The sequence below is a fragment of the Mauremys reevesii genome, linkage group 1 (genome assembly GCF_016161935.1).
Source record: "Mauremys reevesii isolate NIE-2019 linkage group 1, ASM1616193v1, whole genome shotgun sequence".
Classification (NCBI taxonomy): domain Eukaryota; kingdom Metazoa; phylum Chordata; order Testudines; family Geoemydidae; genus Mauremys; species Mauremys reevesii.
In genome coordinates, this window is record NC_052623.1 from 104,542,168 (window position 1) to 104,557,364 (window position 15,197).

The window sequence follows — 15,197 nt, forward strand, 5'->3', positions numbered from 1 at the left end:
CCTATCACATACCCAACACCATATACAAGAAAAAACAACTTCACTCAATGCATTCAGCCAGCAAAATGGACTGAAAATCAACCGCAATAAGACAGATATCATGACCTTTAATATTGCCTCACCAACACCAATGCAGGTAGAGGATTATGTTCCCACCAATGTAGAAACATTCAAATACTTGGGCAGCACCATGAGCCAGGATGGTGAAACAAGCCAGGACATCCAGAACAAACTCAATAAAGCCAGAAATACCTTCAAGAGCTTAAATACAATCTGGAAATCATCAAAATACAACACCAAAATCAAACTCAAGATTTATCAGAGCTATGTACTTTCAATACAACTTTATAGGTCAGAATGCTGAGGAATGAGAAAGTATGACATGTCCAAACTGTCTTCAGTCCATACAACCTGTCTCAGAAAAATCCTCCGTATCTTTTGGCCCAGATCAATTGCAAACCAAGATCTATTGACATGGTGCAGCCAAGAGGATCTGAGCACCATCATTGCCAGGAGGTGCTGGAGATGGATCAGTCATGTGCTTCGGATGGAAACTGATTCCATCACCAGAGCAGCAATAAGATGGACACCTGAAGGCAAGCGAAAATGAGGCTGCCTGAAAACAACATGGCAAAGAGCTGTGGAAGCTGAGCTGAAAAACCTGGGGCACAGCTGGGGAACCATTGAAAGACTTGCCAGAAACAGACAGAAGTGAGGAGCTTCGTCACTGCCCTAAATGCCAGAGTCATAATAGGAACACGATGATGATGATGATGATATGTGTGTCACCTCTCCCTGTGTGAATCCTAAAGCCTTAAAAATAAGAAGGTAAATAAAAAGAATCCAATTACGCGGTATTTCTTTTTAACAGGGGCTGTCAACTTGATGTTAATTTGAACATTTGTACTGCATAGTTCTGATTGATTGCCGTTTAACTCGCTTGAATACGAGTAATTTGACCAGATGTCCAGTATTCAGTATAGGGAAATATGGTCACCCTAAGTTAAGTAGCAGAGTCTTCTTGAAAAGTCTGCAAAATTGTTCCTCTGAATAGCAGGGCAAACGCACTGCATTATCACTGGTGCCAGAGCAGACAGAACTACAGAGAGGAGGGGTGGATAAAATCTGACTGAAGTCTTCAGAGTTCCAAAATCAGGGGAACTCTAACCTCCTCAGCCAATCCTATATTAAGAAGAGAGGGTGCCATTTCAAAATCCATGGCCACTAAACCAAATTATTCCAAGAGGCCCCAGTTCTGATCTCATAAAAGATCCTTCACTGTGAACAACTCTGCCTAGACTAAAGGCAGGACTACATCCCACCTCTCTTGGGGCTCTGACACAGGTTGGCACCTTATCAGTTGCCTCATCAAGTTAAGGAATTTACACCTTCTCAGCTCTCTCAAGACAGCCATTCTCCAGTCACTAGCAAAGTTTCTGAACCTGATGCTGGAAACAGCAGCCAAGACCAGATGCTGTATTCATATCAAGAGAACACTTAACTCCCCAACTTTCTTGAACAAGAACATGGCTGTCAGTCATTACTCCTGTGTCCCTCCCCTCCTTGGCAGTAAATGGCAGCTGTGCAGAACTATTGTTAAGGATGACAACAGCAGGACTTCCCCACTGCCACTTCCTAAGAAATGCCTCTTGCTGATCAGAGCAGTGGCAGTTGTACTCAATTCCCACTTCTAGCAGGGAAAAACAAACAAAAAACACATTTAGCTATACCAGGAGTGATCCTTATACATTTCTAGCTCTTCTGTTACATATAACTATTATTTTTCCCTTCTTAAGCACTCTTCTGGGTCTTTCTCCTCAACCTCTCCAGGCCCTATTCTCCCACTGCCAAATACTTCAATTCAAACCCTGTAGAAACTCCATAACTCCACTATCTCTAACTCCTTGGCTTCCTTTAAGCCCACTCTCATACCACACGTTCTTCCTAAAGCTCTGGCTCAAAATCCATAACCTCTGCTCATGTGTCCATGGCTGAAACTTGACACCCTAATCACTGCCAAAGCATGTCTCCTTCTTGTTCTTTCTGTTATTCTTGTGTTCGACTGCTGCAGTCCTTGGCAAGACATCCCAATGGGAGATGACACATTGGTCCATGCCCCACTTCACCATAACCACAAATAGGTGAAAGAGAGGGGATGGGTCCACAAACACCTTTTCCCTTGTCTCCTTAGAAGTTGAAGGTCTTTGCTCTCTATCAGGATAATCTTTGTGACATTACCCAGTCAAGAATACACAAATCATATAAATAGTAAAAAATAAAAAAGTACATACCTCCCTGGTCTACTCAACCTCAGGTATACCTCATCTACAGATTTGGGGCTACAAGGTGTTACCTATACAAATAAATAAATATATTTGGATGTGTTGCTACATCATATCATTTTAACCAACAATTCCTCACACACTGTGTCACAGTCCCACCTGTAGGTAGATCTCTCCCTCTCCCTCTAACTGACAAGGCTCCCTTCTACCGGAAACCCTGCTCCAGGCTACCATCACATGATGACTGGTCACTTTACCCATCCACTAGCCCAAGCCCAACCCTTCACCTGGGAGATGGACAACTAGGCACAGATGGTCTTGGGCAGCAGCAAAATCTAATGTGGCCTAAGTAAGAACCTGTTAAACACAGTGTAAGACATTTAGATACATGAGAAATAGAGGGTTAGGCATTTCCACATTTGGAACCTCCTCATCAAAGGAGTATCTGTTTCGGTTGCAGCTAGCATGAGAAAACAGGGTTTATATCCTTCCGACAAAAATAATTACCCCTTTTTAAACATTCATTAAATCCCACCTTAAACTTTTCAATAAATAAATAAAATAAACCTGTGCTTCAGTACCAAAATATCATGAGGTCTCTGAGTTAAATACTTTACTTCAGCCAAGTAGAGCCATATTTTTCATTTAAAGCTTCTGTTTTGAGAGAGGAAAAAAATCCCAATTTGGATGCCCTAAAATAAGTATCTTTTGAGATTTTTTTGGCAGATATTCTTGACTAGCCGAATCTGTGCAGCTCTCCTTGTTAGTTGAATGTGGCTCTTGATGGGAAATTGACAAGGACAAGCACTCAGATGTAGAGCAGCCTGCTAATTTTCACCTTTTGGGAAAGAATAAATATTAACTGAAGAAAGTCCAGTAGGGAATTATGTAAGTATTTACTGGTGCTTACAGTTTAAACTGAAAAAATGAGCTCTCCCTATAGAGAATAAATTCCACAAGTCCTTTTAAGAGATTGAGTTCTTTATGTAGGTAGATTATACTGCATGATGGTACTTCTCCAATATGTTGGAGGAATTTATTTTCATCACAGGACATAACAATTCATGGGTAGGCCTTAAATACAACTTCAAAGCAGGTCTCTCTTGTACCATGACAACTGAAGTGTCTTTTTCCTATGCCTTACTCCAAGCACAATCGCCACATGCTTCCCCCAGCACAACCACCAATCCCAGTGTTTGCCATCTACCAAAGAACCAGAAGCAAAAGCATTCCCACATCCCACTATGGGATTAACAGTGGAAGGCAGAAAAAGTAGGATGGGAAGCAGTTCTGGCTTCTGGGAATAAGAGTGATAGACACTAGGGAAGTATCTCTGTAGAGGTTGACTATGAAGGGATTTTGAGAGGCAGTGGCTCAGTTGATATGTAGTAAAGGGAAAAGCAGAAATGGCCAGATACAATGAGAGTATGGTGAAAAAAAATTGAAATTTTTTGCAATAAGTTTCCCCATTTTTGACCAACTATGTACAACACACCTTCTTCAAGCTTGCACTCATCCAAGTTTTGAATCTCACTCTGGTTTTATGGCAAATTACCTTGGGAACCTCTTCACACTGTGTGATCATGGCTTCCCACGACAACTTCAGTTAAACTCACATATACATGATACAGAACTTTGTCAGTGACAAGCAACAAGTGCAGAGCTCCCTTGCCCAACCAGTCAGGATGACTGTTAACCTCAATACCTCCAGAACCAAACCATAGACTGGTTTCACCAAGGCAGTCCAAATAAAGCACAAACGCTTGAATAAGGTTCCACATCCCTTTCCTCTGGGCAAAGAAGATACCAAAGGCTCAAAGTAATAAAAAATGCTTAGAAACAGAGACTTTCCCACTTTCTTCAAGCTAAGGGGGGAGAGGACAGAGACATCATCCCCTCTTTCCCCAGCACATCCATGGGTAGGCCTCCATAAAGCTCTTGCCTGCGGGTAAATGATTATTTGTGCAACAAGCAGTAACTAATGCTCTAGGGAAAATGTTTCAGGCACACAGACAAAAGCCCTGAGGCTGCTTTATGGAGAGAAAACACACGTTACACTCTCAGACACAGCAGAGCAAGGCTCCCTGTGAGCATGGCATCATCTGACACTAAAAACATAATACTGTATAATAGCCAAGTTCTCTTCTGACTCTTGCCAACTTGTCTCTCCATTTGTTTACTCAGCCCTAATGAAAATTTAAAATGAAAAACACTTTATATGGATTTCATAATCTCAAGCATCAAATCCAGGGGCTTCTATCTGAGACATTCATTGCAAAGTGCTGTCACAACTTTTTAAGTTGGTAGCTTTATCAGAATGTTAATACAGTACACAAACATTTTCAACAACAAAACCATACAGTCTGAACAATCAAAAAAGCAAGTTCTCTGTGGTGACTGGACGATTGTGGTTAAACATTATCACCAGGTATGTAAGTGCTAAGCACTGTAAGAATTGAATACACTATGTCATCCTAAAAAGGACCTTTGTTTTAACCATGTTATACAGATGACAAGTTTTACTTTTGAATTACTATGCTTACAGGACTATTTTCCATATGTTGCAACTCTTCCTTTAGGAACGTAGAACGTGTGCAAAAAGTGTTGATACTGAACATTAATATTTTCAACCCTCTGAATGGTTTTCTAAATGATCTTATTTTCCATTTTCTAAAGTGCTAGGTGTATTTGACACATGCCTGTACCGCAGCTCAATTTAATAGACATCTGTTAACACAATTTATGAATTATTCTTACAAAACATACTGATGTGGTTAAGTCACACACTCCACAAATTCATGAGCATGTTAGAAAACAGAATGTGCAGTATGTAAAAATCATTAAAATAAATGATTAATGTACATAGGTCCCATACAAATACTGAAAAATGGAAACTTTTATATCTATAAAATATAGTGAATTTGTAAAAGTAAAGCTTTGTGATAACAAACTTAGCCTCTATATTAAAATTTTGATAAGTTTATTTTTAATTATATTTGATTTTTCATGGCTAATAATATATGAAATACTTGGTTCATGATTAAGGAAACATTTTCTCTATAGCCAATACTAACTGGGTAACTTATTTCATGAAGTAATTAATCAACAACTACTTTTTAACTTCATTAAAAATGTTCAGTTCTTCAGGGCTGATTTCAATTCTGTGTCTTTCTGCAGCTGAGCATGTCCGTGTGTGTGTGTGTGCTGAAGGAGGCTTGAGGGCCTGGCTCAGCAGGGCAGTGTAAGGTAACCCAGACTGGTGAAACTGGTGGGCTCAGTGGTACCCCAGTATATCAGGTGGCACCTCGGAAGGGGTGGGGGGTAACCCGTCACAGTGATATATCTTGATTTAATAAGGCTTTTGACAGTCTTAGATGACATTCTCATAAACAAGAGAAATGTGGTCTAGATGAAATTACTATCAAGTGGGTGCAAAACTGATTGAAAGAGCATACCCCAGGAGTATGCTGTTAAACTAGGGAGGCATATCAAGTGGGGTCCTGCAGGGATCTGTCCTGGGTCCAGTACTATTCAATATTTTCGTTAATGATTTGGATAATGGAGTGGAGAGTATGTTTATAAAATCTGTAGATGACACCAACCTGGGAACGGTGGCTAGCACTTTGGAAGAAAGCATTAGAATTCAAAATGACCGTAACAGATTGGAGAATTGGTCTGAATCCAACAAGATGAAATTCAATAAAGACAGGTGTGAGGTACTATGATTGTGAAGGGAAAAAAATCAAATGTACAAATACAAAATGGGGAATAACTGCCTACGTGGCAGTACTGCTGAAAAAGTTCTGCTGGTTATAGTGGATCATAAACTAAATAAGTCAACAATGTGATGCAGTTGCAAAAAAGGCTAGTATAATTCTGGGGTACATTAACAGGAGCATCATACATAAGACACAGGAAGTAACAGAGGACAAACTGGAGAGAGTCCAGAGGAGAGCAACAATACTGATAAAAGGTTTAGAAAACTTTACCTATGAGGAAAGGTTAAAAAATGGGCAGGTTTAGTCTTGAGAAAAGAAGACTAATAGAGGAACTGATAAAAGACTTCAAAATATATTAAGGACTGTTATAATGAGGACTGTGATCAATTGTTCTCCATGTCCACTGATTAGATATTAGGAAAATCTTTCTACCTATAAGGATAGTTAAGTACTGGTGTAGGCTTCCAAGGAAGATTGTGGAATCCCCATTATTGGAGGTTTTTAAGAAGAGGTTGGACAAACACCTGTCAGGGATGGTCTAGGTCAGGGGTCTCAAACATGCGGCCTGGGGCACATGCGGCGGAGGAGCCCGGCGAGGGCCCAGGGGCCAGGGGCGGCCCAGGGGGCTCAAAGGGGGGGGCCCCGGCCCCGGGCTCAGGGCCCCCCCGCCCCGAGGCTGCCGGCCCGCCTCTCGCCAGCTCCTCCCCGCCCGCCCGCCGCCCCGCCCCCCCCGCCGGGCCGCGCCCCGGGGGCGGGCGGGGGGGAGGGGGGAGGGCCCCGGGGGGCGGGGGGAGGGGGGAGGGGGAGGGGTGGGGAGCGAGGGGAGGGGCGGGGGACGGCCGCCCGCGGGGAGGGGGGTGGGTGGGGGGACCGGGGGGGTGGGGGGGGGGCCCGGGCCCGGGGGCCTGAGGGGCGGGGGGGGGCGGGGGGCGGGGGGGAGGGGGGGGCCGGAGAGCCACGTGGGAGGGAGCCCCCGGGGGGGGGGGGCGGGGGGGGAGGGGCGGGGGCCCGAGCGGGCCGGGAGGGGGGAGGGGGGGGGGGCGGGGGCGGGGGCGGGGGCTGGCCCCGAGCCGCCCGCCCGGGCCGGGCGGGGAGGGGGGGGGGGGGGGAGGGCCCCGGGCGGGGGGGGCGGGGGGGGTGGGGGGTGGGGCTGGGAGGGGCTGGCGGGCGGGGCTGAGCGCTGGCGCCTGGCCCAGCCGCCGGCAGCCACGCTGGCTCTGGCTCTCGGCCTCGCAGCAGGGGCCGAGACGGCGGGGGGGGGGGGGCCGCGGGGGGGGGGGGGGGGGGGGGGCGGGGGCGGGGCGGCGGGCCGGGGGGGGGGGGGGGGGGGGGGGCGGCCGGGGGGGGGGGGGGGGGGGGGGGGGGCGGGGGGGCCGGGCGGGGGGGGGGGGGGGGCCGGGGGGGCGGGCGGGGCGCGGGCGGGGGCCGGGGGGGGCCGGGGGGGGGGGGGGGGGGGGGGGCCGGGGGGGGGGGGGGGCGGGGGGGGGGGGTGGCCGGGGGGGGGGGAGGGAGCGGCCCGGCCCGCGGCGGTGGGGGTGGCCCGGTGGGGCCGGCCTTGCCGCCGCCGCCCCCGCCCGCGCCGGCCCAGGGGCAGACCAGGGCCAGGAGGGGGGCAAGGGGCTGGGGGGGCCCAGGGGGCCCCCCCCCCCCAAGCCCCCAGGAGAGCGCCGGCCAAGCCCCCACAGGCAGCTGTTGCTGCGCGCCTTTTAGGAGGAGGAGGGAGGGGGAGGGCGGGGGAGGAGAGGGAGAGGGAGAGGAGAGAGAGACAGGGCAGGGCGGGGGGGGTGCAGGTGGGGGGGGGGGGGGGGGGGGGGCAGCAGGGGCGGGGTCAGTGATGCGGCCCTCGGACCAATGCACTAGTCCTCATGCGGCCCTCGGGGTCATTTGAGTTTGAGACCCCTGGTCTAGGTACAACTGATCCTGTCTCAGCACAGGGGGTGCACTAGATGACCTCTGCTCAATATTTCTATGATTATTGTAGGGCTGCTGGCCTGTTTCCCCATCCCAAGAAGGATTAAACACCACACCCAGATCTCTTTCAGGCCCTTTCCCTTACCTCAGGGCAGGGAGTATTAATTCAAACAAAAAATGCCCATAGTAACTCAAAATAGTGCTATCCTTTGACCAACACAGGCTGCACAGACCTTTCATTCTGTGCTGCTCTCTGCTCCACAGCCAGTCACAGGATCCAACCTCTGTCCTGCAGCAATCCTTCCAAGTGAGTTCTGTCAACCCTTAATAGGCATCACCTGATCTCTTTCCAGTTTAAAGGGACAGACCACCATGTTACAATTACCAAATCCTAAGGCCCATAAAATACTGACATAACTACACTACTTATAACCAATGGCCTGGTGGAGAGGTTTAATGGGACTTTGGGGGCCATGATCCGTAAATTCGTAAATGAACATTCCAATAATTGGGATCTAGTGTTGCAGCAGTTGCTGTTTGCCTACAGGGCTGTACCACATCCCAGTTTAGGACTGTCACCATTCGAGCTTGTGTATGGCCATGAGGTTAAGGGGCCATTACAGTTGGTGAAGCAACAATGGGAGGGGTTTACGCCTTCTCCAGGAACTAACATTGTAGACTTTGTAAGCAACCTACAAAACACCCTCCGACACTCTTTGGCCCTTGCTAAAGAAAACCTAAAGGATGCTCAAGCAGAGCAAAAGGTCTGGTATGATAGACCTACCAGAGAGCGTTCCTTCAAGGTAGGAGACCAGGTCATGGTCTTGAAGGCGCTACAGGTCCATAAGATGGAAGCGTCATGGGAAGGACCATTCACGGTCCAGGAGCGCCTGGGAGCTGTTAACTACCTCATTGCATTTCCTAATTCCTCCTTAAAACCTAAAGTGTACCATGTTAACTCTTTAAAGCCCTTTTACCCCAGAGAATTCCAGGTCTGTCAGTTTACAGCCCAGAGAGGAGATGACGCTGAGTGGCCTGAAGGTGTCTACTACGAAGGAAAAAGAAATGGTGGTGTGGAAGAGGTGACCCTCTCCACAACCCTGGAACGTCTACAGCGGCAACAGATCAAGGAGCTGTGCACTCATTTCGGCCCATTGTTCTCAGCCAACCCAGGACGGACTGAGCAAACGTATCACACCATTGACACAGGTAATGCTCACGCGATTAGAACCTCACCCTACCGGGTGTCACCTCATGCCCAAGTTGCTATAAAACGGGAGATTGAAAACATGCTGGAGATGGGTATCATCCGCCCCTCTACCAGTGCATGGGCATCCCCAGTGGTTCTAGTTCCCAAACCAGATGGGGAAATACGCTTTTGCGTGGACTACCGAAAGCTTAATGCTGTTACTCACCCTGACAACTACCCAATGCCGCGCACCGATGAACTATTGGAGAAACTGGGACGTGCCCAGTTCATCTCCACAATAGATTTAACCAAGGGGTACTGGCAAGTACCACTAGATGAACCCGCCAAAGAAAAATCTGCCTTCATCACCCATGCAGGGGTGTATGAATTTAATGTGCTTCCGTTCGGACTGCGGAATGCACCCGCCACCTTCCAAAGGCTGGTAGATGGTCTACTAGCAGGATTGGGAGAATGTGCAGTTGCCAACCTCGATGATGTGGCCATTTTCTCTGATTCATGGCCCGAACACCTAGAACAAGTCTTTAAGCGCATCAGGCAGGCAGGACTAACTGTTAAGGCCAAAAAGTGTCAAATAGGCCAAAACAGAGTGACTTACCTAGGGCACCAGGTGGGTCGAGGAACCATTAACCCCCTACAGGCCAAGGTGGAGGCTATCCAAAACTGGCCTGTCCCACGGTCAAAGAAACAGGTCCAATCCTTCTTAGGCTTGGCCGGATATTACAGGCGATTTGTACACACTACAGCCAAATCGCTGCCCCACTAACTGATCTAACCAGAAAAATGCAGCCAAATGCTGTTAAGTGGACTGATGAGTGTCAGAAAGCCTTTACCCAGCTTAAGGCGACACTCATGTCTGACCCTGTGTTAAGGGCCCCGGACTTTGACAAACCCTTCCTAGTAACCACCGATGCATCTGAACGTGGGGTAGGAGCAGTTCTAATGCAGGAAGGACCGGATCACAACTTCCATCCTGTCGTGTTTCTCAGCAAGAAACTGTCTGAGAGGGAAAGCCACTGGTCCATCAGTGAGAAAGAATGTTACGCCATTGTGTATGCCCTGGAAAACCTACGACCATACGTTTGGGGACGGCGGTTCCAGCTACAAACTGACCATGCTGCGCTAAAGTGGCTTCATACTAACAAGGGAAACAACAAGAAACTTCTCCGCTGGAGCTTAGCTCTCCAAGACTTTGATTTTGAAATTCAACACATTTCAGGAGCTTCCAACAAAGTTGCTGATGCACTCTCTCGTGAAAGTTTCCCAGAATCAAGTGGTTAAAAAGTGTTCTTGAAATGTAACAAATCTCGTTGTTTACATGCTTAGTGGTATATGTAATACTGCATGTGTTTTAGTAATCTGTTTCTTTTCCAGTTCTAGGAGGAAATCACCGCCAGTGGTTCCCACTGTTGGCGATTTGGGGGGCGTGTCATAAACAGTTAGTTAAGGGTTAAGGTTTTTGTCTACCTGTAAAGGGTTAACAAGCAGTACCTGTGGACACCTGACCAGAGGACCAATGAGGGACAAGATTATTTTCAAATCCGTGTGGAGGGAAGTTTTTTTTCCTGTTCTTTGTTTTTTGGAGAGTCTCTCTTGGGAATTAAGAGAGTCCAGACATCTTAATCAAGTCCTCCCAGGTTTCTGCAATAAATTCTTCTGTTCAAGCTAGTGAGTATTAGTAAGGAACTAGTATTCTTATACTTTTATTTCTGTATTTGCAATTCTGTGTTTTGCTATAGAATTTCTTTAAGTCTGTACTGATATTGCTTTTACTGAGAAAGAAGGGAGGGGGAATTCTCTCCAGAGATTGATAAGTTTAGACCCTGTATATTGTTCCATTTTGATTACAGAGACAGTGACTTTCTTTTTATTCTTTAATAAATTATTTTCTATTAAGGACTTGGTTGGTCTTTCCTTGGGTGGATTCTCAGGGAAAGAGGAGGAGGGAGGTATCCCTCTTGTAATTAAGTCCCGGTATCTCTCCTAGGAAAAGGGAGGGGGGAGGAAGCAGGGGGGAATGGTTTATTTCTCCTGGGTGTAAGAACTCCATGGATTTGGGGCTCTTGGGATCCCCTAGGATTTTGGGGAAGGATTGTGTCCCAATCCACGTACCTGATTGGGTGGTGGCAGCTTTTACTAGATCTAAACTAGGATCTTAGTTTAGAGGGAAACCAAGGCAGGTCCCCACATTGGAACCCAACAGCTCCAAGTGGGGGTGAGACCTATGACACACATACTATTGTTTTGTTTACTTTGAGTCTATATGACACCACAATGATTCCCTCACCCCACATTATCTACAGATTTGACAGTTTCATTCTCTGTATTTAAACTGAAATTGTGTGTTTAAACAGAAGGCTGGAATAAAATCAGGGAAATGATGCCATAAAGGGATGAATAGCCTATACATTTATGGAGATCTCGGCAGATTTATGTTTTCCAGTACCCTAAATAATTATCTAGTCAGGTACAATTAGACTATCCCAGAATCATTAACAAAACTGCTCAATAGTAAAAGGGTTTGTTTACCAAAGTGTTGATAGGAAGAAAACGAAAATCAGCCGAGAACCATAACATCTCTCACTTACATTGCAATTTTTATGTAAGCTAAGTGAGATATTCATCTTATTTTAGTCAAACAACTGCCTAATGTAGATAAAATAAAACACTTATTTGACACTAAATATTTTCATAAAACTCCTATTGATATATATGTGGGCCTTAGAATAATATTTTCTTCTTGCATTCTTGGAACTAAAAATGATTGTTCAGCTCATCCAGTGAAACTTGCTACTTGTTAATAGGAAATATTGAATAAATGTATCAGCATTATAATACCATTTTTGAAGATTAAATATTAAGATTAAATAAAACTTCCATCTAGAAAAGAACTGAAGTGGAAAAGGTTCTAAAATAGTTAAAACTTCAGTAGAACAGATTCAAATACGTTTCTCTGTGTAAATGATAGAAATGTTATTAAAAAGCTCACCTTGACTATCCCACGGATATGCATTTTTGCTATCATCTCTGCAGTGTAGAGAAACATCAGTAAAGTATCTAGAGCAAATGTCAAATATTGAAGAGGTGGATAATGCTCAAAGGTCTTTGGGGTGTTCATACAAACAGAAATGACACTGATGATGGCGCAGATGCGTAGCAAAGAGTGAACCCACTGAAAAATGAAGGGTTACAACTTAGTTTTGATCTTACAAAATAGAGTATGTATATGATGTCTATAACTCATCTTGACATCATTTCATAAAAGTTTTTTCAAATGTTATGGTCCAGATTTTTATGGTCCCCCCCCCCAAAAAAAACAGGCATTTCGGATTCTATTTTAAAAAACAACATACAATAAGTGATTTTGTTCATTAAGGGGTCATGTAATCTAATGGACTAAGCACTGTTTCAATCTCTGTGTATTGAGGAATGTGTGTCAATAATATTACATTTTATGTTTCTGTAATTAATCTTTGACTTTGTTACAACAGCCAATGGTGATATTCTATTAAAATTAGTGTAAAGTATCAGAGGGGTAGCCGTGTTTGTCTGGATCTGAAAAAGCAGCAAAGAGTCTTGTGGCACCTTATAAACTAACAGACGTTTTGGAGCATGAGCTTTCGTGGGTGAATACCCCTTGCATCCAACGAAGTGGGTATTCACCCACGAAAGCTCATGCTCCAAAACGTCTGTTAGTCTATAAGGTGCCACAGGACTCTTTGCTGCTTTTATTAAAATTAGTATGAGTAATTAATGAATGAGTGTTCTCTTGTGAATGATTTCAGTGCTAAAACACTGACGCACAGCTGAAGAGCTCTAGCATCCATACTGCAAACGAGATGACAGTTTTCTAACATAAAAGGAACACCAATGCAACCATGGTATATATTAATTTATTTCAGATTATTTATTTTCCCAAGATATGGGGACAGTTTTTGAAGTGGATTAAAATGACTGACCTAAACAGCATTCTTACATCAACAAAGAAGGTGAACCAGGATCTGAGAGATCAACACTTTCCAAATATTAACCATCCTCCTCAACAGTAAAAGAACCTCTCTCAAGATTGTCTTTGTGACCTCGTTTTATAAATTTGGCTTTCAATTTAGCTCAAGCAGTGCTGGCAATCTAAGGTAGCTGAAAGGTGGGGTGAGGGGATAAAAATCCATGAATAAATTACTTGATAATTATTGTTTCACCATCCTCATCACTCTCCAACAACTGATGGAAAAAGTATTGAATAAAAATTGGAAATATTACCTGATTGACTAGCAACTGTAACCAGTTCATTACTTCTGACTAAAATCCACTTGTTTCAGCATCTTTCTTAAGTTTCATAGAAGTGAAATTATTTTAACTGTAAAATGTAATATTTAACTTGTAATTGGTAATTAGTAAGAAATAAACTTACTGGCTTGTTAATCCACAGGATATCTGCATTGTCTGACAAAGATTCATCAGGGCCAAAGTCTGTAACAGGCTGAGCTTCCACACGTGAGCTTTGTTTCCGTTTGAGCATCCTGAAGTTAACTTTGGTTATCTATAACAGTGAAGCCCCCTTGGAAAGAAAAGAAACAAATTTATTAAACAACCCGTTCAAAACCCCCTGTTTGAATAGCTTTGTTAAACAGAAAACACTTGTCACTAGGCCAGGCTGCTCTTGCATAAAACACTGAAAGTGAATCACCTCAGATGGTTTTACACAGAAATAGGCAACTGTAATAATTTTAAAAATCCTAGCAGGGCAAATAGACAATTACTAGTTTTGCTCCCGTATGCAAGGAAGAATATTGTTCCATGCATAGGCTTAAAACCAAAGTTTGATAGGGTTGATCTGACTCCTATTGAAGTTAATGCCGACTCCCCCATTGACTTCACTGGAGCAGTAGGATCAAGCCCTATAAATAACAGGCTAGCAGGGGGAGTTAATTGGCTGAGACAGATGTTCCCATTCCTTATTGGGCCTTATTACTATTGTTCTTCTGTCTATAATTGGTATTTGTTTAATCTTTCTTTTTGTATATACAATTTTCTACTCACCTGTCAGCCGGTCAGTCCATTCCTGGCCATGTGTATGGACAGATGTAGGCATTGGGGAGGGATCTCCCACTTGTGCAAGGTTAGGGACAATCAGAAGCCCCCCGTTTAGAAGAGCACAGAGACTGGCTCATTTGAACAACTCAGGGATGTGAAACGCCTCCAGTCGGTTGGGAAGTGGGGAAAAGAGCCCTGACTTTCCCACATATCCTACACAGTGGCTCACAGGCCTCAATGAACACAAAGAGAGGTGCTAGCTGCGCCATCCCAAGGGAGAGTATAACCTGAACAACCGGGAGCTCAGGGAAGGAACTGTGCCTTCCTAAAACAATCCCTCCTGGATAGCCCCAGAAGCTGGATGGTGCAATCCAGTGCCTGAACCAGGACATGTGATTTGTACAGAATGACCCTATGTTCCAACATACAATCTGGCTAGCAGGCACCATATAGCATGGTAAAGAGCACAGTGTAAATACTTGCTAGATTTGACTGGCAAGCTGAGGTGGGTTCCAAGTCGATGTAAATATCTGCACATGTGGGACCATACAGCTGCTTCACCAATCAGTTCATTACTCCACATCCAAATATTGTTTATCAAACAAGGGTAATATAAAAACAAACACGAAGGCTAACTTCTGCCAGCCTTATTCACGTTGAATGGGTAGCACTGGCATGGGTGAGGCTGACAGAACCTATCACTAAAAATATCATAACCTTCAACACTTTATTTTTGTAGTAAATAAAGACCACTATATGCGTACATGAAGTTGTAGTTTTACATTCCCTTAAGCTTCCTCTCTCCCTTTCTCACTTCCATTTCCTTCCTATCCCTTATTCCTCATTTCCTTCTTCTCCTTATATGCCAGCTTTTTCATGCTTGCTTTGCATCCTTCCTGATCCTGCCTTTTCATAATTATTTCCCAGCTCACCATGTTTAAAATACAATAGGGAATTCCCCAAAACTAGAGGCTGTCTTGACAGGTTTTGATGTCTTGACAGGCATCTCGTACTGCATACGTGTAGCACAGCAATGAGAAATGT

The 15,197-nt window shown here is 45.0% G+C and overlaps 1 protein-coding gene across 5 annotated transcripts in view; it reads right to left on the reverse strand.

The window, feature by feature from the left end:
- The window catches only part of NALCN (sodium leak channel, non-selective), a 386,003-nt gene that overhangs the window by 334,515 nt on the left and 36,291 nt on the right, over positions 1-15,197 (reverse strand). For all 5 annotated transcript variants that reach the window (XM_039528280.1, XM_039528290.1, XM_039528256.1 and 2 more), the window contains 2 exons: positions 13,531-13,677; positions 12,109-12,291 (listed from right to left, as the gene is read on the reverse strand). In XM_039528280.1, the coding sequence (XP_039384214.1) occupies positions 12,109-12,291; positions 13,531-13,638 (291 nt within the window). In that variant the 5' untranslated portion in view covers positions 13,639-13,677. The remainder of the gene's footprint in view (positions 1-12,108; positions 12,292-13,530; positions 13,678-15,197) is intronic.